General features: G+C 46.6%; 1 protein-coding gene across 4 annotated transcripts in view; it reads right to left on the bottom strand.

The window, feature by feature from the left end:
• Positions 1 to 22,267, bottom strand: part of IFT56 (intraflagellar transport 56) — a 357,694-nt gene that overhangs the window by 16,805 nt on the left and 318,622 nt on the right. For 2 of the 4 annotated variants that reach the window (XM_078640297.1, XM_078640303.1), the window contains exon 16: positions 10,042 to 10,148. The exons of the other annotated variants lie outside the window; for them this stretch is intronic. In XM_078640297.1, the coding sequence (XP_078496423.1) occupies positions 10,042 to 10,148 (107 nt within the window). The remainder of the gene's footprint in view (positions 1 to 10,041; positions 10,149 to 22,267) is intronic. 4 annotated transcript variants of the gene reach the window in all.

The following is a 22,267-nucleotide window of genomic DNA, read 5'->3' as shown; positions in this document are numbered from 1 at the left end:
CATTCCACCCTTCTAGAGGGATACGACATGTACCTAGCCTGAACCCCGGTTAAAGTTAAACAGAGCCTTAGAATCTCAAAATGGATGCTGCCACCACAGACACAAGTCTGACCTCCTGCTGCTGGGAGTCCTTCCAGCGAGGGCAGCTTGGACAAAGGGTTTCCTGCCTGGGGAGGTGCTAGCACCACCCCAGACAGGATTTTGTGTATTGGGTAGGACAGGGCTGAATAGAATCAGACATGCCTGGGGCACACAAGGTGTCCCTGTGCATAGGCCAGTTCAAACCGGTGCTGGGGCTTTCCAGCCCCAGTCCTGGCGCGAAACTGGACAAAGGAAAGGGGGTGTAACCACCCCCCTTCCTGGTTCCACCCAGAGGAGGGACCTAGTAGGTGATCCGGCCCCCCAGATTCGAATAAGAGTGGGAGCTGTGTCCTGAGACTTCAGATCATCCTGAATCAACTTGAAATACAGAAGAAGACTGGACTTCGACATTCTGCTGCTCAGAAGATGGAAGAGAATCTCCCTTGTGACCACCCTGTGAACACAGGCACCAACCAGCAACTCGATGTCTGCTTTGCCGCCGCCTCCCGCCGGAGCCCGAGCCCAGAGCCTGACAAGACCTAGACTCCCAGACTTCTCACAGCCTGATCCACAGTCCCTGCAAAGAAGGGACCCGTGGAGGCACCGAGAGACGTGGGACCGGACCTCTTGGAAGACCCCCGAAACGCTGACTGCGCAGCATCAGAGGCACCCTCGACGCTGTGCTTTGGGGTTTGAGAAGCCCCAACCTCGAGCAGCCCTTGCACCGAAGATCAGCCCCCCAGCATCTCCACGATCTGCGTGGGGCCCTTTTGCATTGTGCCACTGGACGCGCCTTTCCGTCCACTTGCCACGCGGCTAGTGGCCATCTTGGCGACGAAGCCTACAACTTTCACTGCGGGTCTGGTTGCTCCAGACTTGCCCCTGCTCCTGTAAAAAGGAGCCCCTGCTCTGACCTTGCTGGTCCGAGTAACAAGCCTTTTTCGATTCCTGCGTGGCTTGCATTAGCCAAGGCCTGTTTGCTTCAATCAAGTTGCCGACACCGCCAACAGCGAGAAGCCTGCGTGGGACAGCTCGTGACCGACTCCTGGACGTCTTCGACCCCTCGTGTCCACGTGGCTGCAGAGAGAAGCTACACCTCGACGCCTGTTTGCACCCGACATCGCCTGGTTCCAATCTGGTTCCACGGTAGTCACTGGCTAGTGACTTTGAACATTGTCCCCTCTGCTTTCAGGTCTTCACCTCTTCAGATCCACCCTTGGATCCACCGGAACTCTTCACATCGAGCCGCCTGCAGCATCTTCAGCTCCAAGCACCATCGACCTGCGTGACGAAACCCGACACTACTTCGACCCTATGCACCCGCTTCCTGTGGGTGAGGTAACTCAGCTCCGCCGGTGTTCCCACACTGGTACACACCTCTAGTGTCTGTGTCTGAAGTTTCATCCTTCTAGGTCACTCGGAAGGTTCCTTTCTAACTAACGTTGTACTTTTTACGCACCATAGACTTTGCATTGGTGAGTGCGTGCACTTTAAACACTGCACCCGAGTCCCGCGGGCCTTTCCCGACTTCTTCACTGTTAGTCCCGAACAGCTCCAGCGATTCCCCAGGCCCTAGGCCTCTTCACTTTCCCCATAGTGGTTCTTATACCACTATTTTAGTATATTGTTTAGGTGGCCCCTAGGGCTCATCCAAAATTGTGCAACTTTTGTATATTTTAACTGTGTTTTGTTTTAACGCATTTGCTTCTGTGCTCATAAAGAGTATCAGGGATATTTGTAGTAATAAATCCATATATATTTTCAATATATATCTGTGTGGTGTCCTTTCATTTGGTATTCAAGGGATTGTGTATGGTAAAACAGCTTGCTTCACATGCCTTTACAGAGTTTAGCCTAAGACTGCTTAGTCCATGCTACCCCTAGGATAGCTTGTCTATAAGGTTGACTTTACAACCTGCACCATAAGGGTTGCTTGGCATGGTACAAGGTGATCACTAGAACTAGTGAGCATCATATACCAGGCCAACTTCTCACAACCACTAGGAAGGCTGCTTTGATGGCAAGGAGCCTGAGAGGACAGTTACGCAGCAGTTCAAAGAGAGTGCACATCACCGGCTGATCTAGCAACCGCAGAAAGGCTGAGATGGCAGAAAGATAGCCCTTTAATGTGCCCAGAGCAGTGCTCTGCTGGGCAAAGGAAAGAATAAAGAGAAGAAACCAAGAAAGGGGATGCCACAAACTTGCCCCAACAGCAGGCGTATACTGTTTGGTGGAGGGATGCCTGGCTGCCAGATTAACATCGCAGACTTCGGGCGGAAGGTCAAAAACCGCCTACTGTCACACCTCAATCTCTGTGCAAGAAGGCAGAGTGTTGACAGGATAAGTTGGAGAACTCTTTCCTGCTGCTACAACAGAAGACACTCTCAAAGGGGCTGCCTGATCAAAGGACCGATAGCCATGCTCAACAGCTCGGGATACCAAACTCTCTGAGCCTAGTACGGATCAACAAGGATGACTTGGGCCCGGTTGTTACTGTTCTTCTTGAGAACTCTGGGCAAGAGGGGTATGGGCAACAAGGTGTACAGGAAGATTGAGCTCCACTTGAGATAAGAAAAGCTTCTCCGAGCGAGACCGCCTTGGAAACTCAAGCGTGCAGAACTGCTGACATTGCACATTCTCTGCGGTGGCAAACAGATCTAACCAAGACTCCCCCCACTGCTGAGATCTTGCACCACCTCTCCGGATGTAGATGCCATTCGTGATCTGCTAGGTATCTGTCTGCCCTGGTGTTCGGAGAGCCTGCCAGGTGTTGAACCTCCAGGGATATGCCATGATGTTCCAGTTACGTCCAGAGATGCAGGGCCTCTTGACAGAGGGTTCGCAAACCCCACCCCTCCCTGTTTGTTGCAGTACCACATGGCGTGGTGTTTTCCGTGAACACCTGCACTAGCCTTCCACTGATGGAAGGGAGAAAGGCTTTCAATACCAGTCGGATCACCCGGAGTGCCAGAAGGTTAATGCGGAGTCAGGATTCCACCAGAGGCTCTGAACTCCACCTTTCCCAGATGGCCACCTCATTGTTATGTTATTTTTATGCTTCTATAGCGCACGGCCACTCCACGGAGTATCCCGGCGCTTTATCGAAGGTACCCACCAAGTAAGGGAGAAACATAACACTAAAGGGACATGTAAAAACAGGAAACAGAAGAAAAGCAGCACCAATTTAAGGGAAAAGCCATGTTTTAAGGGCCTTTCGGAAGGACAGCAGGCAAGAAGCCTGTCTTAAAGAGATCGGGAGGTCATTCCAAGCACGAGGAGCTAAATAACGAAAGGACCGTCCTCCTGCTCTGGCGCGCTTAATAATGGGAACCTTCATTTTAGATAGCGAGGAAGATCTGAGAGATCTAGGGGGCTGATACCAAGACAATCAGGGCCAATACCATGCAAGGCCTTGAAAGTCGTGGTCAGAGTTTTAAAAAGAATCCTTTTGGCAATAGGTAGCCAGTGTAAGGTTGAAAGAAGAGCAGTAGCTCTGGCTCTTCTTGGAAGGCCGAAGACAGCTCGGGCCGCAGAATTCTGAGCAATTTGTAGACGCCTGACCAGATATTTGGGAAGTCCCAGAAATAAAACATTTGCGTAATCCAGCCTAGAGCCGACCAGTGCCTGGACTATGATTTTCCTATGCTCGATGGACACTAAAGGGAGAAATTTACGAAGCATCCGAAGGATGCCAAAACATTTCCCAATAAGAGAGAAAATATGTGGTCCAAAAGATAAGTCGCTATCAATGATAACTCCCAAATTTTTGGCCTTCAAGGATGAACTAGCGGGAGGGAACATATCCTGCGGCCACCAGGGTTTCCAATCAGGCTCGGTGATGCAACCAAAGAAGAGCAGCTCCGACTTGTCGGAGTTGCATTTCAATCCATGACGTCCAAACCACTCAAAAACCGCCTTCAAACAGCCCCTAGCCTGATCATCGTCAAACAGACCATCCCTGTTGCTTACAAACAGGAGCTGGGTGTCGTCGGCATAGGTGACAATCCGGGCGCCGAAGGACTCCGCCACCACCGCCAGAGGAGCCATAAAGATGTTAAAAAGGAGGGGGCTCAAGATGGAACCTTGGGGAACCCCCACTTCTAGCGGTGGCATCTCGGCGGAGTAAGGAGGAGCCCAGATTGTCTGACGGCGGTCGGCTAAGAAGGATTTGAGCCAACTCCACACCGTTCCCCGCAGTCCCAGAGTCTAGAAAGGAGAAGCGCGTGGGGAACGGTGTCGAATGCCGCCGACATTCCAGGGGGGGATGTATCTGTCACCACTGTGAGATCTGGTTGGGGAAGGGAGAGGAGTCTGCTGCCGACCCGTTCTCGGTTTATTAACCTCTACTGCAGATCTTTTGCAGTTCCCTCTGAAATCTGAAACATGCCGAAGAGATTTCCCTAATGCTGCACCCACTGGAACTTAATGTCCCAGGACAGACCCCGCTTATGCCAGCTGGCAAGTGTCATCAGCAAGATGCAGAAGGCCAAGAGGCCCAGCAGCCTCAGAGTCCAGCTCACCAAAATCCAAGATAGAGGTAGAAACATCAGAATCTCAGCCTGAAATCCTGGACTCTCCATTTGGGAGGAAAGGCCTGAAACTGCACTGTAACCAGAACAGCTCCGATGAAAAGGAGCGTCTGAGAGACAGTCAGGTGTGACTTCAGCACATTGATAGTGAACCCCAGCGAATGCAGGAGGACCACCATAGTCTGGAGGTGGCCGATGACAGGCTGGGGTGAGTCCACTCCAACAGCCAGTCGTTGAGAAGGGTTAAAAGACTGGCACAACTGATCTCCGCAAATAGGCTGCAACCACCACCATCACCTTGTAAAACACTAGAGGGGCGCTGGTAAGGCCTAAGAGGAGCACAGCGAACTGAAAGTGCTTGTAGCCCACCATGAACCACAGGTAAGGCTTGTGGGCAGGCAGGGCGGAAATGTAGAAGTATAAATCCTACAATTCCAGCACTACCATCCAGTCTCCCAGGGCAGACAAGGCTTAAGCGAGTGTGCGCATTTTGAACTTCTCCTTCTCCTTCTTGAGGAAGCAATTGAGTGGACACAGGGTCCAGGATAGAAAAAAGGTCTTCGTCCTTCTTGGGCACCAGAAAGTAGCAGGAATAACAAACATGACCTACTTCTGGCATCGACACCCACTCCATGGCTCCCTTGGCCAAGAAAGCCATCACTTCATGGTGGAGCAAAGAAAGATGGTCCTCCGACAGCCTGACACAAGCAGGTGGGAGGGGTAGTCTTGAAGGAGAGGGAGTAGCCCTTTCGGATAATCTGTAGAACCCATTGGTCTGATGTTATAGACCACAAGTGGGGCAGGTGATGGTGTATCCTGCCTCCCAATGGGAGCCCTTAATGGTAAGGGGGCAGATTATAAAGGTTTGGAGGCTGCAGCTGCCAGAGGGGTAGTGGACTGTCCTGACCTCTGGCTGACCGACCCACAAGTTCGGTGGATGCCGTGTCTTCGGCCACGCAGAGGCTCGGAAGCCTGACTACTACGGTGGCTGGGTGGGAACAGATGTGGGTGGAAGCCCCTTCTGTGTCCAAAATATTAGCTTTTCTTAAAGCGCTACAACGCGGACTTCGCTTTGTCTCTGAAGAGACGAGAGCCATCAAAGGGAATTCCCATAAGCGATGTCTGGACATCCCCAGAAAATCCAGTTGTCCTCAGCAAAGCGTGGCACTATAAGGAAGGCCACCGTTGTTAAAACCGCTCTTCCCAGAAAGTAGGTGGTATCCAGTCCACATCGGATAGTGAACTTAGCTGCATCCCTCCCATCAGCAACAGCCTAGAAAAAGGATTGCCCATACCTCCTCCAGGATGGTCAGCAGCACCTGTGCAACCGTATCCCACAGTGCGTGGTACTAGTGGCCCAAAAGGGACACAGTGCTCACGTATTACAGTGCCAGGCTGGTGGAAGAAAACATATTTTTCCCTAAGGTGTCCAGCATCCTGGATTCCCTATCTGAGGGTGCGGTAGGGAATGTGAATGAGAGGTGGAGGCTTGAATCACCAAGCTCTCTGGGGTAGAGTGTTCTGTGAGGAAGTTGGGGTCACCTGGAGCGGGACAGTGGCGCAGGCAATCGTCCTGATAACAGGCGCCCCTGTGCTGGGCTTGGACCAGGTGACAAGCAGGACAGCTGTTAGGGCTTAAAAGGGAGAAGCTGTACTCAGGGAAACACTCCAGGCTGAATCACCCCCATCAAGATGTTCGTCTTGACTGCCACTGAGGGCAGGCTAAGGTCCAGGACCTTGGCCACCCTTTTCAACACCACTACAAATGATGCTACCTATTCCATAGGCAAGGTAGGGGAGGAAGCATGCTAGTATCTGGAGAGGTGCACAGTCTGCTGGCTTCTGCAAAATTCACACACCAGTCCACATTTGGGTTACAAGGCTGGTATTCTTCAGGGTCCAGCAACCCATCCCAGAGTCCTAGCCCATAAGAATAGGGTTCAGGCTTCGGGCTGGAAGGCATGTAATCCACATTTTTGTAATCCACATTTGTAAAGCGCAAACAATCACCCGTTAGGGTCTTAAGGCGCTGGGGGCCGTCGGGAAGATTAAGCAAGCTATTGCCCAGAGTTATATGGTGCTGGGCTAATCTGCTGCCCGCGCCGGGGATCGAACCGTGATCCCCAGATTCCGGAGTCAGTCGCCCTGGCCGCGGCGCCACACCTCTTCCCTGGATTGGCATGGCTCCAGTCAGAGCTGGAGTCAGTGTTGAGCAACACCCATCTGGCTCGGATTCTCATGAGGGGATTAGAATTGGGGGGCGCTGACATTGGGACCGGCGTAGGGGAAGGTCGAGGTGGTACAACCGGCACCAGTACGGATCCATCTACAGGTGTCGGGGCTGGAGCCTTCAGCGTGGATCCAGTAGGAAACCCTCTCTATCCTGCAGGGCCCAAAGGCACTCTGGTGGGAATGAGCCACTCAAATATGAGGCTCATGACCTCATAAATCTCACAAAGTTGAATCGGGGTTGCTCCAGCTCCTGGAAACTCAGAGAAGCACAAAGAAGATCCAGACGCTGGCTTAACCGCGAAGCCAAGCCTCAAATGTCAACGCTCCTTCGTCTCGTTGCGAGCAACAAAGAGTTTGGGCTCTTTGACCTTCCAGTTGGCCAGGATCGAGACCATCGCAGCATCGCATGTCGAGCTGCCAGGTGCTTAAGGGACCGTTCCCTTAAGGCCTTCTGGTACATGGCGTGGCAGTAGACGCAGGTCTTAATGTTGTGGTCGCAGTCGAGGCACCAAAGGCAAACAAAATGCAAGTAAGTCACCAACATCAGTCGTTGACAGGCGCGGCATGGCCTAAAGCCGGCCTTCCTTGATGACATTCCTACCACACCAGGAGAAAATCTAAAAAAACTCTCAACAAAAGTAATAAAAAGTTCAGTCAGAAATAGACTGAAGGGGTAGCTCTTCTGGATCTGCGCTGACTTGTGAGGAAAGTAAAGAACTGACATCAGCGTGCAGAGATGGCGCCTATATAGGCACCGCACACGTCTCTTCTGGTGCGAATTATGCCACGTGGAGCCTATCGAGGCCACCTACCAGCCCGCAGAAGTACTACTAATAAAAAAATTCTAGATCCAGTCTGAAACCTAGGCATAATTCTAAAGTAATGAATACGCGGCTAGAAGTCTCTATCAGACTTAATTAATTGAGCCTTTCAAAAGATCCTTTGTTTTAGCAGTTGCATAAGACTGTAAATGTGTCAACTCTTTGGAGTGACCAAAGAAACTTTAAAATAAATCGTCTTGAAAAGACAAACCAGGTCCTGAAACTATGGGGAGCCGTCTGTCAGATACTAGAAGCCTATGTTGACCATCGCTTGTTAAACAAGGCAATGTCTCAGTCACTTTATTTAAAAAAAGACCTGACCTACCAAGATACTTCAGAAACTGCTGCTGTCATAAAGCTTGAATGCAAAGTAAAACTTTGGATAAAAAGGGAATGATGGGAGAATCAGGATTTAAGAAGACATATGCACTGTAAGTAGAGTCAAGCGTCCGAGCCTCTGCGTGGCCGAGGATGCGGCACCCATAGAACCCGTGGGTCGGTCAGCCAAAGGTCAGGACAGTCCACTACCCCTCTGGCAGCTGCAGCCTTTATATTCTGCACCCTTCCTTGCCATTAAGGACACCCATTGGGAGGCAGGATTTCGTGAGCACCCCCAGAATTGACCAAGTTATTGCTGTGTGCCACTAAAAGGCTATAGGGAAGGTACCTATCACCAAATAAGTATATCTTTATCAGATATGGCTGGATGGTTGGGGTAGGAGCATCAATTGTGAAGGGCAATGCAATCAGCTGGGCCAAGCCGGCTACGGGATTCTGCTAGTCAAGAACAGGCGTGAGAATGTGAAGTGAAAGAGGACAATATTACATTTTATTTATAAATATTTTGGGGCAAAAGCAGTAAAACACTTTCATTTCTCTTAACACATAGATGGTAGTGAAGGAGGTGGGCCCTGCATCGTCATAGTCATAGTCAAGGGCAGACAAATCCTACAACTGAAGTCTTGGATGACGACCAAAGTAAGGTTACAAAGAAGTCTAGCAGATCAGCACAGCCAGGGACTGTGTGATACCAAAGGTTTACCAGTGAATGCAACTACCAAATGTAGGCTTGTACAATAAGTAGGGCAACATCTGTCTTTTAGAAGACAGAATGGTATATTTACAAATTTAGGGCCAGATGTAGGAGGCCAAATACCGGTCGGTAACGGCCGATTTCGGCCGTTACCGACCGGTATTTGGAGTTTCAGATGTAGGGGGCCTTAAATTTACAGATTCGGTAAATTTACCGATTCTGTAAATTACCGAATCGGTAAATTTACCGAATCGCTAATTTGTGATGTAGGTGGCACTGAAAACAGTGCCACCGGTTCTTCAGAATTCGTTATTTACCATCAAATACTATTTGATGGTAAATAACGCATTCCTGTGTACATGCACATCTGTGCATGTACACCTGTGCCATGTGGCACACAAGCCTGAATCAGGGGTGCAACAGGGTGTCAAAGTGACACCGTGTCCCCCTTGTCAATTCGGTAATTTTACTGAATCGGTATTTACCGATTCGGTAATTGCCATTGATTCCTATGGGCCTTGAGGCCCATAGGAATCAATGGCAATTACCGAATCGGTAAATACCGATTCGGTAATTACCGAATGTTACAGATTCGGTAAAGAAATCGGTAAAAATACCTACATAGCATTTACCGATTTGTAAATACCGAATCGGTAAAATTCGGTATTTACGAATCGGTAAATACTAATTACCTACATCGGGCCCTAAGATTCCTGGAACAGGAGTAGAACTCCAAGGAAATGCTAAACCAAAAGGCAGATTTACTAGGGGGTTTCCAGATAAAAGACCTATTATGGTCCAAATATTTGAGCATTTGTTTTATGGAATGAATTTGGCCACTTGATTTTATTTCAATACACTTGTGATTTAATTTAACAAAATATATAACTGAAGTATAGATGCTTTCAAAATTCAAAAAAAAATGAGGAAATTAATTATTTTAATGCTTCTGGAATGTGCATTTAAGCATTTCTAAGGCAAATGCCATTATTGATACTCAAGTGGTCAGAGGTGCAGGCGATCTCTGCACCCTGCATATAATACAAGAGCATACCATGCGGTGTGGAGGTCCGGCTCTTTGAAATTGTTAAATGGACATCTTACACTTAACAATCTGAATATGTTTCTGACAATTAGGAAATGACAGACACTCCACTATTATTTCTTTTCACTGATAGACTAACCATTCACAGTAGTAATGTACCTGTATGACAATTTTTTTTAAAGCTCATAAAAGCACTTTGCTTTTTGGGGTTTTTGACCTGGGCTCCCAAAAACATATGGACTTGCCTGACTCCATGTAGTGATTAAGCAGTAAAGTCCCACATGCATGGTTGGGGCTCACCTTGTAGCAGTCATTAGCAATTAGCTGCAGCAAGCTGAAGGACTCGCCAGATGTCTCCATCTTGAGGTATAGCTCCCAGGCTAGCCGTGGCTTCTTGTTCATGATGTCTGAAGTCAGAGAGGTAAGGAGGAAGTAATACACATCAACAGTCACCAGTGTGCGAGTGCATATGGAGAACAACTCAATTATGTGGATATTTATTCCCAGCAACGATGCCGATCTTTAGCAGACTCCCTGGACATGGTTAGTGGGTGCCATTAAGAGCATGAGCCACTCTAAAGCCATACTTTGCTCTCACTCCCAGGGGCTAATATTCAGTAGTGAAGTTGAACCAACTCACTTGATGTAACCATCGACACATTTTCCAGCCCTGAACTTTTATCTGTTAGCTAAATACATTTCAGTTGTTGCAGTCTTTGCTTGCTTCTAACCAACACACTTGTGTCTCCTTCCCCAATAACTATGTTACTTCAGCAGCACTTCCAGCTCCCTCTTGATGGAGTCATTTTAAGCAGGTTCTTGTTTTTTAATCCCACGCATAGGCTGCATTGCTTCCGCAGCTCTCCCAGTTCAAGCCAGCAGGCGTCTCTTTAAAAGAAGTGCTTATCTCACCCTCCAATATCTCAGTTGCTTGAGAACCACATTTAAACCTTGCCAGCAGATGCCTCTGTAAGACCACTACTTGACTTGTTACTTCAGCAGTACTCCCAGCCCCTTGACGATGTGACACAAAGAGATTAGTGCTTTGCTCTCCCTACCGCAGGGCTGTTATCTCAACATTCATATCCCATTCCAGCAGGTGTCACTGGGCTACACCTCCTCTGTAAACTGGTACTACAGCTGCACTTCCAGTAATAGCCAGCAGGCGTCATCGTAAGAGCTCTTCTGAGTCTGCTGTGGCCTACTCTTTGTCTACAGCACCACATAAGCCAGTCCATACGTATAGTGGCTAGCAAACCCTCCTCCATACTCACAATAGTGTGCATGCATCCTCTATATTAACAGCAGAGTGCAAGCCCCCCCTCCTCAGAGACCTTTAACTTTCACCTAGAAGACCACACTCAACCAAACTCTACAGCCCTTCTAGAAAACCTTCTCCTCACTAGGCACATTACCGAACACACCACACCACTTGACACCTATTAGGCCCGAATTGTCTCCTCAATCAGGGGTGACAGTTAGGTCAGTTGTTCTTTGCGGAGACCCGAAGGTCAGGGCACAAAGATATGGTTTACAGAAATCTCATTTGCCTGGAGAGGCGGTTGGGTTGCTTATGACTTTGATGAAGATACCCCTGGAAGAGAACCAGGATTACAGGTAAGTAAGTCATCTTTCTCTTCCACGGGATCCTCCTCAATCGTCATAAGCACTGAATCGAATAGCAAGCCCATCCTCCGCCTGCAGACAAATGAGAGGTGAACCAACTAAACTATCATAGCCAATTTAGCATTGAAACACATTTCTCAAGGAGGCTAGGCCTACTTGAGTGTCTACTCTGGAATCAGAGTCAAGACAATAGTGCCCCGTAAATGTATGCATCGATTTCCAAGTGGCTGCTTTGCAGATCTCAGCAATCAGTACATAGTTCAGAAAAGCTACTGTCGCTGCTTTCCCTCAAGTGGAATGAGCCTTGGAAATAGAACCAAGCAGTGTCTGTGCCATCTGATAAGACAGCTTGATACATGACACTTTCCATCTGGAGATGGAACGCTTAGGGGCTGGGAAACCTGTTCTGACGGAACCATAATTTACAAACAGTTGATCAGATTTCCCAATAGCTTGTCCAAGTAGAATTTCAAAATCCTTTTCATGTCTAGAGATTGAAGCGACCTGTCAGCTGGTGTAGAGGGATTAGGGAAAAAGGTGGGCAGCGAGATGGATTGGTTAACGTGGAAGTCTGACACCACCTTCAGAAGGAAGGAGGGGTGGATCCTCAGAACGACTCTGTTGTGGTGAAAAACCGAGTAGGGTTCCTTAGAACAGAGCGCTTGTATCTCGCTCACCCTGCGGGCTGAAGTGATTGCTACCAAGAAAGCCACCTTCCATGTAAGGTGTTGGAGGGATGCTTTGCGGATAGGCTCAAAAGGGGGCACCATGAGTATGGGTAGAACCAGATTTAGCTCTCAGGGAGGTAAAGGAGTTTGAATAGGACGGTAAACCTTCTTTACCCCCTGCAAGAAATCCTCCACCACTTGCAATTGAAAAAAAGAAGGTTGAGAAGGTGACCGCCTGTATGCCGTAATGGCTGCCATGTGTACATTTATGGAAGAGAATTTTAGGCCGAACCTGGCTAAGTGGAGGAGATAAGGCAAAATTACCTCCTCTTTCCCCTTCGTAGGTTGGAAACCATTCTGTACACACCACAAATAGAAACACTTCTATTTAAATGCATAAGAGTGTCTTGTAGAAGGCCTTCTCGCTACTTTCAAAATGCCCATGCAGTCCTGAGGAAGTCCTAAGTGCCCATACTGGAGGACCTCAGGAGCAATGCTGCCAAGTTCAGGAAGGGAAGATTGGGGTGATAAATGGTCCTGGTCATCTTGGTCAGCAGGTACGGACTGTATGGCAGCCTCTTGTGTGAACATTCCGAAAGGTGTAGGAGGTCCGGGTAGCACCACTGTTGTGCGAGTCTGGAGCGATCAGAATCATTCTCGCCTTGGATCGGGAGATCTTGGTTACTACCTTCAGGATGAGAGGGAGAGGAGGGAAAGCATAATCAAAGCCCCCTGACCAGTTGATCAAAAGGGCATTTCCTCTCAACCCTGGCCGGTAGAATCTTGATGCGAAGTCGCAGCATTTTGTTTGTCTCGTCCGCAAAAAGATTGATGCTTGGACGACCCCATTCTTGAAAAATTCCTACCACCACTTCGTCGTGTAGAATCCAGTCTTGCTGATTGTCGAAATGACTGAGGGAATCTGCTTGAGTGTTTTGCTCTCCAGGTAGATGTATCGCTGTGATCGAGGGTTTCCTTGCTAAGAGCCAATGCCAGCGCGCTTGAGCCTCCAGGGACAGAGAACGTGATCGAGTCCCTCCATGTTTGTTTAGACAGTACATGGTAGTTGTATTGTCCATCTGGACTAATATAGAGCTGGTCTGAATAGAGGGTAAAAAAGCCTTGAGGGCTAGATGCACAGCCCTTAGCTCCAGCTTATTGATGTGGTATGTCTGTACTTTGGACGACCACTGAGCTTAAGTCTGGAGGGACTACATGTGTGCTCCCCACCCCAGGAGGGAGGCATCTGTGATTAACGATTGTGTCAGAGGAGGTTGATGGAAGGGAACTCCCACCAAGAGGTTTTCCTGTCGCATCCACCATGGGATAGATGATCTGGCTGCTCTCGACAGATGGATCTTGTCGTCCCATTGAGCAGTCCGTTGATCCCACTTGTCCTCCAGATCCTGCTGTAAAGGACGCATCCTCAGCCTGGCATTGGGGACGAGAAAAATGCAGGATGCCATCGACCTGTTGGACCGAAGGGAAGGTAGTGCGAACCATTTGCTTGCACTTCAAAGTGATAGATGATAGTCTCTCCTCCGAAGGTAACACTTTTCCTATTGCAGAGTCTAATGTTGCACCCAGATAATGTACCCTTTGAGTAGGATGTTGAACTGATTTCTCGACATTGACATGAAGGCCCAGCTATTGGCAAAGGGCTGGACATCATTAGTAGTGAGTCCTCACACACTGGGGAGATGGGCCCTTCAGAAGCCAGTCGCTGAGGTAAGGATAAGGGTAGAACTCTGAACTCCTAATGCTTGGCTCCCACTAGAAAACGCAGGAACCTCCGATGACGTTGGTTGACTGAGATGTGAAAGTATGCATCTTGCAGATCTATCAAACACATCAAGTCCCCTTGCTGGAGATGAGGATATATTTGGTGAAGAGCCAACAAGCAAAACGTTTTCTTCCAGATGGATTTGTTGAGAGAGCCCAGATCCAGGATAGGTCTGAATTCTGACCTTTCTTTCTCACTAGAAAATACCTTGAGTATACTCCTCAACCTCGTTGAGATATAGGAACTTCCTCGATGGCTGATTTTCGTAGGAGAGTGGATATTCCTGCTGCAGTATTTTCAGCTTGTAGAACACGGTCTTCACTGGAGCTATCTCCGGAGGTTGATGACGGAAACGTAGAGAGTACCCATTCTGCGACATACTTAAAACCCATTGATTGTTTGTGATGCTCCGCCATTCTTCCAGGTGGTTGGCCATACTTCCCCCACTGGAGTGGGAAACGGCGATGGGGGAAGAGATTGTTCATTACTTTGATGGCGCTTTTGCTGAGGTAGCAGATTGAAGTGATGCTCCTCTCCCTCTGGGGGTGAGACGCCCCTGATAGTGGGTTCTGGCTTGGTGCTGTTGTTGTTGGTGCCTCTGCCACTAAGGGATTTGAACCCTCTGATGGATGGAAAGGTTGGTGGTCTTATGGCCTGTATCTGCACCTGAACCCCTTTTTCTTCTCAAGACATTACCACTTTCAAAGTGTCTAGCTCCGACTTCACTCTTGACATCTCATATCTGTGTGCATGCCAATTAAGGAAGATCCTGAGAAAAGGAGATTTAGGATCAATTGCTGACCCTCTGGCTTTAGTGCAGTAAGCCGAAGCCAGGATGAACGTCTGGCACAGTTCCAGTGTGCATAAGAATGAGAAGATACGGTTGCTCCATCAGCTGCAGCACTAATAATCTGATTAGCTACCAAACCTCCTTCTTGTAACACCTCCTTGAAATCTCTGCGATCCTCCTTGGGAAGTTTGTCCTTAAACTTTTCGAAAGAGTCCCACAACGCGCTATCATAGTGCCCCATGAGAGCTGAGGCTCTGGAAATCTTCAGCATGGAGGTTGAGGTACCACAGATGTTTCTTCCCCAAGAGTCCTATGCTCTGCTTTCCTTATCGGGGGCACTGTTGAGGAGGAGGCCACTGCGTGTGCCTCTTTAGCCGCCGCAATGATCACAGAGTCTGGAGGTGGATCGGCTTTAAGTAATAATTCTCTTCTCGAGGCCTGTATTTTTTCAAGATCCTTCGTGGTGCGGGCTTGACAGTTGCTGGTGTGAAGAACACGTCCATAACAGGCTGCAGAAGCCCCGGTACCAGAGGCAACAAAGGCCTGGCCGCTGATCTCAAAAATCAAAGAAGACGAAGTTTGGGGGGTAGGCATATCAATGCTAAATTTTGTTTCCCCCTGGCCAATACATCTTGGAAAGTACTGATATCATCCACTGAAGAGACCCTCGAAGGTGGATTGTCTGTTAGGGTCATTAAATAGTTCCTTGTAGAAGACTGAGTAGAAGAAGGTGTTGCTGATCTGCGTCTTCTCCGATGCCCACAAGATGTACTACTCCTTCTTGAGGAAGTTGTCACTGTGCAAGCATGACCTCGACCCCTCGAAGGAGTGGTAGGCGAGATATCTACTGCCAGAACCAGACGAGATAGTGTTGACCTGTGTATGGTCCTGGAGTTGTCCTCTGATTCTCGTACCTACCCCGTTGTGGATTTCTGCCAGTGATGCAGTGGTAACATCCACCTAGGGGAGTGATGTTTGCCTCCACCTAGGGGAGTGATGTTTGCCTCCTTGTCTCCTCTTGTGTAGGGGCCTTCGTCTCCTGTGGAAGGGGATGTTCGAAGACGCTGAGCTGCTCCACATCGATAGGATAACCTCGGGTGACCTCGAGGCTGACGACGCAGTGAGTCTTGACCTTGATCGGTCAGAATGTGTATGATGGGTCGACGTCAATTGGAGCGAGTGTCTTGATGTCGAACGTGGAGTCAGTGTCTCTTGGATTACCAATGGCGATTGAACCCTCAACGTCGGGAGAGAAGTAACCGACAGAGAATGGTGCACTGGCTACGTTTTAGCCTTCGACGCCGATCTCAACGGCGAATGCCTTGACGTCGATAGACAGATACCGACAGAGACCGATGTCTCGATGCTGAACGATGCGGTGCCGACAGCCAGAGTCTACTGGAACTTGACCGGCATCGATTCGGTGTGGATCTGGGCCTCGACGTCGAAGGGTTGACGTCAATGGAGGGCAGCGCCTCGACGTCGAACATCTATGTGATGACGGCGACAAAGTCCTGAGCCTCGTCATCGAACGTCTATGTGATGACGCCAACGGTGTCCAGTGCCTCGATGTCGAAAGTTGGACCAACGTCAACGGAGACCTATTCCTTGACGCTAAACGCTGCTGAGTTTACGTCAACGGAGGAGGCAGATCAGATACCTGTGAGTGACGTTGAAGGCTCGATGTTGAACTCATTGTCTTTGTCGTCGTTGAGGTGCACAGATACAGTCGACGGTGGAGGTTTCGATGACGGAGATACCTGTTTCTTCGCCGCTGGAGGTCTATTCAATGCCGATCCCGATGCGGAACATATTAGGACCTTACTTCTCGATGTCTATCTGGACCTCTTCTTCTTCTGCTTCACCGGAGATCTTCCTCAGGAAGTTGATTTTTGCTTCTCTGAGAGGCCATAGAGATTAATTCTCTCCCTCTCTTTCAGACAGCTTTTTGCAGTGTTGGTAACACTGCTGTTGGAAAGCTTCAGAGGAGTGGGATTCAGGTAGGCAGAGTATACACACTGAGTGTGTGTCAGTCTTGTCCTTCTTCTTGCCACAGGAGGGACAAGGGTCAAAAAGAGAAGGGATTTTGTGACAGAAAAATAACAAGCTTCTGTCAGAAAAGGGATGATACCTCACTCTACAAAGTGAAAAACATAGAGTGAAAGGTAAAAGTCACTAATAAAAGTTAAAATTATTGACAAAAAGTCAAAAATAGTCAGAGCTGAAAACTCCAGGGTCCTGACTGAAGGAGCCGGAAAGAACAACTGACACCCCTGAGGCTTGTTGGGAAGCTGGGGGTCATGGCTGCCTTAAAGGCACGGTGCCAGTTTTTATGCTTACAGTTGCTTTCATTTTCTATGCTAGTGTTTTTTCAATGCAGCCTATAGGCTAATAATGACTGCTGTTTTGCAGATGGAGTTATCTGGATTCTACGCACTAAAGAGAGTTCAAGTGATACTTTTCCTCCTGTTGTCTATATTCTATATTATATGGTGGCAAAAACAGTGTTTGTCGGTGCATTGATTAGCCTTTTTGTCTAATTGGAGGCTGCATGATATATATATATATAGCTGTGTATCTCTCAGCCTCCGAGAACGCTGGGACCGCGTCCAATTGTGTCCCCGCGTTCTCGGAGGCTGAGAGATTGTATTTGGACATAGCCAGTTGACCACAGTGTTTGAAGACGTGTGGAGGAAGAAGTTGACGAGGTGAGCTAAGGGATCTAGTCAGTGTGATGCTTCCCGCGGTAAGAAGTAAAATCGATTAACGTGGATATTGCATCAAAAAAGCATATACGGGGGCTCCCGCTTCGTGCAACCGCAGTTGCCTGACAAGACCCTAAATCGCAGCACGTTACAAATTTCCGCACAGATCGTCCAGCACTGCAGACGTCCACGTGATTGCCGATCGGAGTTGGTCGAGCATTTCACTTGTGGCGGGTGAGATGCGTCAAGAAGATCAGAGATTTGAGATTTTAAAGATTAAAAGTGAAAAGACCTGGAGATGAGCTTGAAGGAGTGAAGGATTACTTTTATCCTATCAATACTATAATAGTTAAAAGCCAAATATGGAGCAGGATACGTTGTCACGCAGGAGGCTTAGAGCTAAAACTATGTTTGTCAAAACCAGTGAGCAGTTACAGACACAGAAGAAGACGGTACTACCCACCTCCCTTAATCAAAAATACCTCAAATTGGAGCGACTAATGAGGAAAGAAATCTCAAAGTGGTGGGAGGCCATCACATTGGTAAAATATCAAGAAGAGAAACGTGTCCCGCGAGGACTTAGAATTTTGATTGCCCCGTCGTACGAGGACCCGGATGTGGAACTAGCTGAGGAATGGGCGGAGAATCTGATGGACTGCTCCAATCGCATGCTGTCCATACTCATAAAGTTTGCGTGGAAAGGTAGAAACGCACTGATCAAAGCAATTGAAGAATTGAGAAAAGAAATTGAGAAAGAGGAGAATGGGGACATTTTCAAAATCAAGTTGGAAGAAATTAAAAATAAAATAGAAAAATATGAAGAAGAAATTATCGCAAAAAAAAGAAAGAAAGTTTCTAAGAGACAAGATTGATTATCAATCAGGAAGAGTTTTTACCTTCAGTCGCAAATACGACAACATGTGTCGCAGAGGAATCCAAGGGGATTTGGATAAAGTCCAAAGTACAGGAGAAATTGACAGCGATGTGAGTGAAAGTGATATATCGGAGGATGGTAACCCACAAGCTATCAAATCTGCTACTAAAATGACACATTTTTGGGAGGAATTCCGCTTAATGAATCAGACAGAAAATCAATCCAATTGGCAAATAGACAGGGGCAGAGGAAGAGGGAGAGGATTCATCGGACGAGGCAAAGGAAGAGGAAGAACTACAGGAGATACAACAACACCCGCAAACAAACCAGGAGGGGCGGATGGAAAGGCAGCGACAACCCCATAGGGAGTGGAAACACGGGGTCAAAAAAGATGAGGGAAATGAATGCCAAGAACCTGGTAAACCTCTCTAATCGTAATTTAACTGTTAAAGAACATGAAGTATTACAGTATGGCCTCTGTCTCTGCCTCACTAGTACCTTCTCCTATCATCGAGAAAGAGTTGATTTATTTTGCTTTATAAGAAAGTTGCGTCTGCACAAGTGGCATAAACTTAAAGTGAAAAATGTGTCTCAATTAAGAACTGACACTATCGATATTCCGGCAGTAGAGTCTATTAGGGAAATAGAAACTCTGATTGCTCTAAAAAAACTTGAGTGAGACAATGTGGAATTGCCACCGATTGATGCACAGACGTTGGGGTTTAAAGACAATTTAAGTTATCCGAATGATTTGAAGGTTAAATCTACATTTAATCCTGTTTTACCATCTAATAGCATTGATACCTTTGAAATCCTCAAGATTAATGATCTTAAGAAACTAGCTAAAATCAGGTCCTGGCAAAATGATAATCTGACTTTAGTCCAGAGAACGGCAATTAGATCCCTCAGAGAACATAACAACATAGTGATCCGTCAATCGGATAAAGGAGGGAATGTGGTGGTTTTAAATGTGGAAGACTATATTCAAGAAGGTTTGAAACAGTTAAATCAACAAGAATGTTATGAACAAGTCCCCAAATCTAGAATAGAGGAGTCAAATGCCCAATATTACAGAATGTTGAAGGGTTGGCACACAAGTGGCATTCTAGAATAGGAGGAGTACGCCTTTTTGCTAAATAGGAACCCCAAAGTAGCGATTTTATATCTGCTACCAAAACTACACAAAGATCCAGCTAGACCACCAGGAAGGCCTATCGTCTCTTCCATGGGTTCCCTGTTAGAGAACACGTCGAAGTATATCGACCATTTTTTACGTCCTTATGTGGAATCCTTGTCCTCATATTTGAGAGACAGCATGGATTTCGTTAAGAAGATTAAGTAAACTGAATGGCAAGCCAGCTTCCTTCTTATAACCCTGAATGTGTGTAGCCTGTACACCTCAATCAGACATGATGATGGTGTGCAGGCTTGTGAGTACTATCTGAAGTCACGCTCGATCTCATTTTCGAAACATAATGAGATAATTTTACAGATGATTAGATACTGTCTTGAAAATATTTTTTTTATCTTCAATGGCCTGTTTTACAGGCAAAGACAGGGGACAGCAATGGGCACCTGTTTTGCTTCCAGTTTTGCCAACCTTTTTATGGGATGGTGGGAGCGACAGGTGCCCGTTGTCTTTCGTCAATATCCCAGCCATGTCATCACATGGCTGAGGTATATTGATGATTTATTTATCATTTGGGATGGTAGCGTGCAGCAAGCTCAGGTGTTTATTGACAGCTTAAACATCAATGATGTTAATCTTAGATTTGAGGGTAAGATAAGTGCCACCGAAGTCAACTCCTTGGACTTAAGAATCAGAGTAGAAGATTAAAAACTGATCAAGAGCCTGTTTCGCAAGGAAACTGCAGGCAACACCTTACTGCACTCAGAAAGTAGCCATCCCTCTACTTTAATTCGCAGTATCCCTTATGGGGAATTTCTTCGGGCCCGAAGAAATTATAGTAGCGAGGCGGATTTTAAGAGGGAGTGTGAATGTATGACCACAAGATTCTTGGAGAGAGGATACAATCGAGGCTCAATTGAATCTTCCTATAGTAGGGCAGCTGAGCTGAAACAAGAAACATTGCTGACATCTTCCAGCGTGAAACCTGAATCTAATATTATCAGGTATATCACCACCTATAACTCTAGCTCTCAAGCCGTACGCAAATGCTTAGCGAAACATTGAAGTCCTTAAAAACGGAGACCACTTTAGAAGAGGTAGTAGGCAACTTTCCCAATGTCACCTACAGAAAGAGTAACTCTTTAAAGGATAAGATGTGCAGTAACGATGTAACAAAAAAAAAGGATTCCAGTTCAGATATTAAGGGCTTCTTCACATGCATGTCATGTAAGGCGTGCAAATATAGCAGCAATGTGAAGAAGGTATATTTTCCTGTGGAGAATATAGAGAAACCTATTGATAAACATCTAACTTGTATGTCTGATCACTGTGTCTATGTTCTGATATGCCCATGGGCCAAGAAATACGTTGGCAGCACCATGTTTGCAGCCAAGAAACGTGTTCTTGAGCACATGCGAGCAGTACAGAACAAAGATAAATTTTCACCTATAGCTAGACATTTTGAAGAATTACATAGAAGCAATCGTGATCTTTTACGCTTCTTTGTGATTGATAGAGTGTTGCCATGTGCTAGAGGAGGTGACAGAATACGAAAACTTAGACAACTGGAATCCCAGTACATTTTGAATCGAGATTCGAGAATTCCTGGGGGTTTGAATTCGGAGGAGGAGATGGCATGGTATTTGGAAGAAAAAAGATTGCTATTTGTCTGCCTGTAAAGTACTGTTAGGCTCAAAAATGTTATAAAAAATAGGCTTATAGTTATATCCCTGCTTGTATTCTGCTATGTTAAAGAAATGTTTTTAAGATCACGAGCACTAATATTTTATTGAAATAGCGTAAAGTAGTTGCCCTTTGTTGCGCAATATGTTCAATTCGGTTGGACGATCAGGTGCACATACATATCTTTTGTCTTCACGAACAGGTATGCACAACATGTGGTGCGGAGGATGGATTACTCAAGATTGAAGATTTGTTGGAACTTTTCTCTTCCCACTGGGGGATATGTGGTTATTATGCAGTACGTATGATGGCTTTGGCATAATAAGATTTACCCACTTGGGTATAACTTGCACTGTTGGACTCAACCGTATGGTGTAATTGATTAAGTGTAAAACAGAAATCCCAATAAATTGAATAGAAGAGGATGTTCTGGTAATATGAGATATGATTTGCATATTTTGTCATTCTCCGATACCTGTTATCAATATAATGTTTATTTTTGGAGACAAAGGGAATGTATGAAGTTATACGTTCTGTGCGTTTATAATTCTCGATCTGAGAGGCATGAACTAGAATTGATGAGTACTGAGCACGTTTCAAATAACTTTATTGAGAGAGAGAACAGACAATTGTGGCAGCATGAAATGCAAAGTATTTAGCTTCTGTTGGTTGAATCTATGTTTATGGATACACCATTATGATAATGTGGTAGAATCGAATATTCTTATTTGACTGTTAAATACGTTTTTCGCACTAATGTAGCAGCGTATATCTATTAATATTGTTTCGTAAATCCAACCTAGTTATGAATGTGGAAAACAGTATATAGATGCAGTATTACAAACACATTCTAAGATGGCGATCAACATTGGGCTGTAGTCCACTTTTCATTTGTATGGTTTGTTTTGATCATGTGCACGCAACTTGTTTAAATGGATGTCAACTTGTAAATGCTTTAACCCGTGAACAAGGCGGCTTTCGCTGAAATGCGTAGGTTTTGTTTTTTGTCTTCATGAAATAAATCATTCCTTGAGAGCTGAAGCTGGTTATCGAGACGTTTTTTCTCACCTGGAGGGCTTGCCATTGTTTGCGCAGGTATATATATATATATATATATATATATATATATATATATATATATATATATATATATATATATCCCTAAGTACAAGGAGCCTCTGACCCCGCGCAACAGCCTTGGTCACAGGTAGGAAACAGTTTTAAAAGCAAAGTGCATTGTGTCCGCTCTTTTATACTAAGAGTCACAT

Source organism: Lissotriton helveticus, chromosome 1_1 (genome assembly GCF_964261635.1).
Source record: "Lissotriton helveticus chromosome 1_1, aLisHel1.1, whole genome shotgun sequence".
Taxonomy (NCBI): domain Eukaryota; kingdom Metazoa; phylum Chordata; class Amphibia; order Caudata; family Salamandridae; genus Lissotriton; species Lissotriton helveticus.
This window is presented reverse-complemented; position numbering and strand designations above follow the sequence as displayed.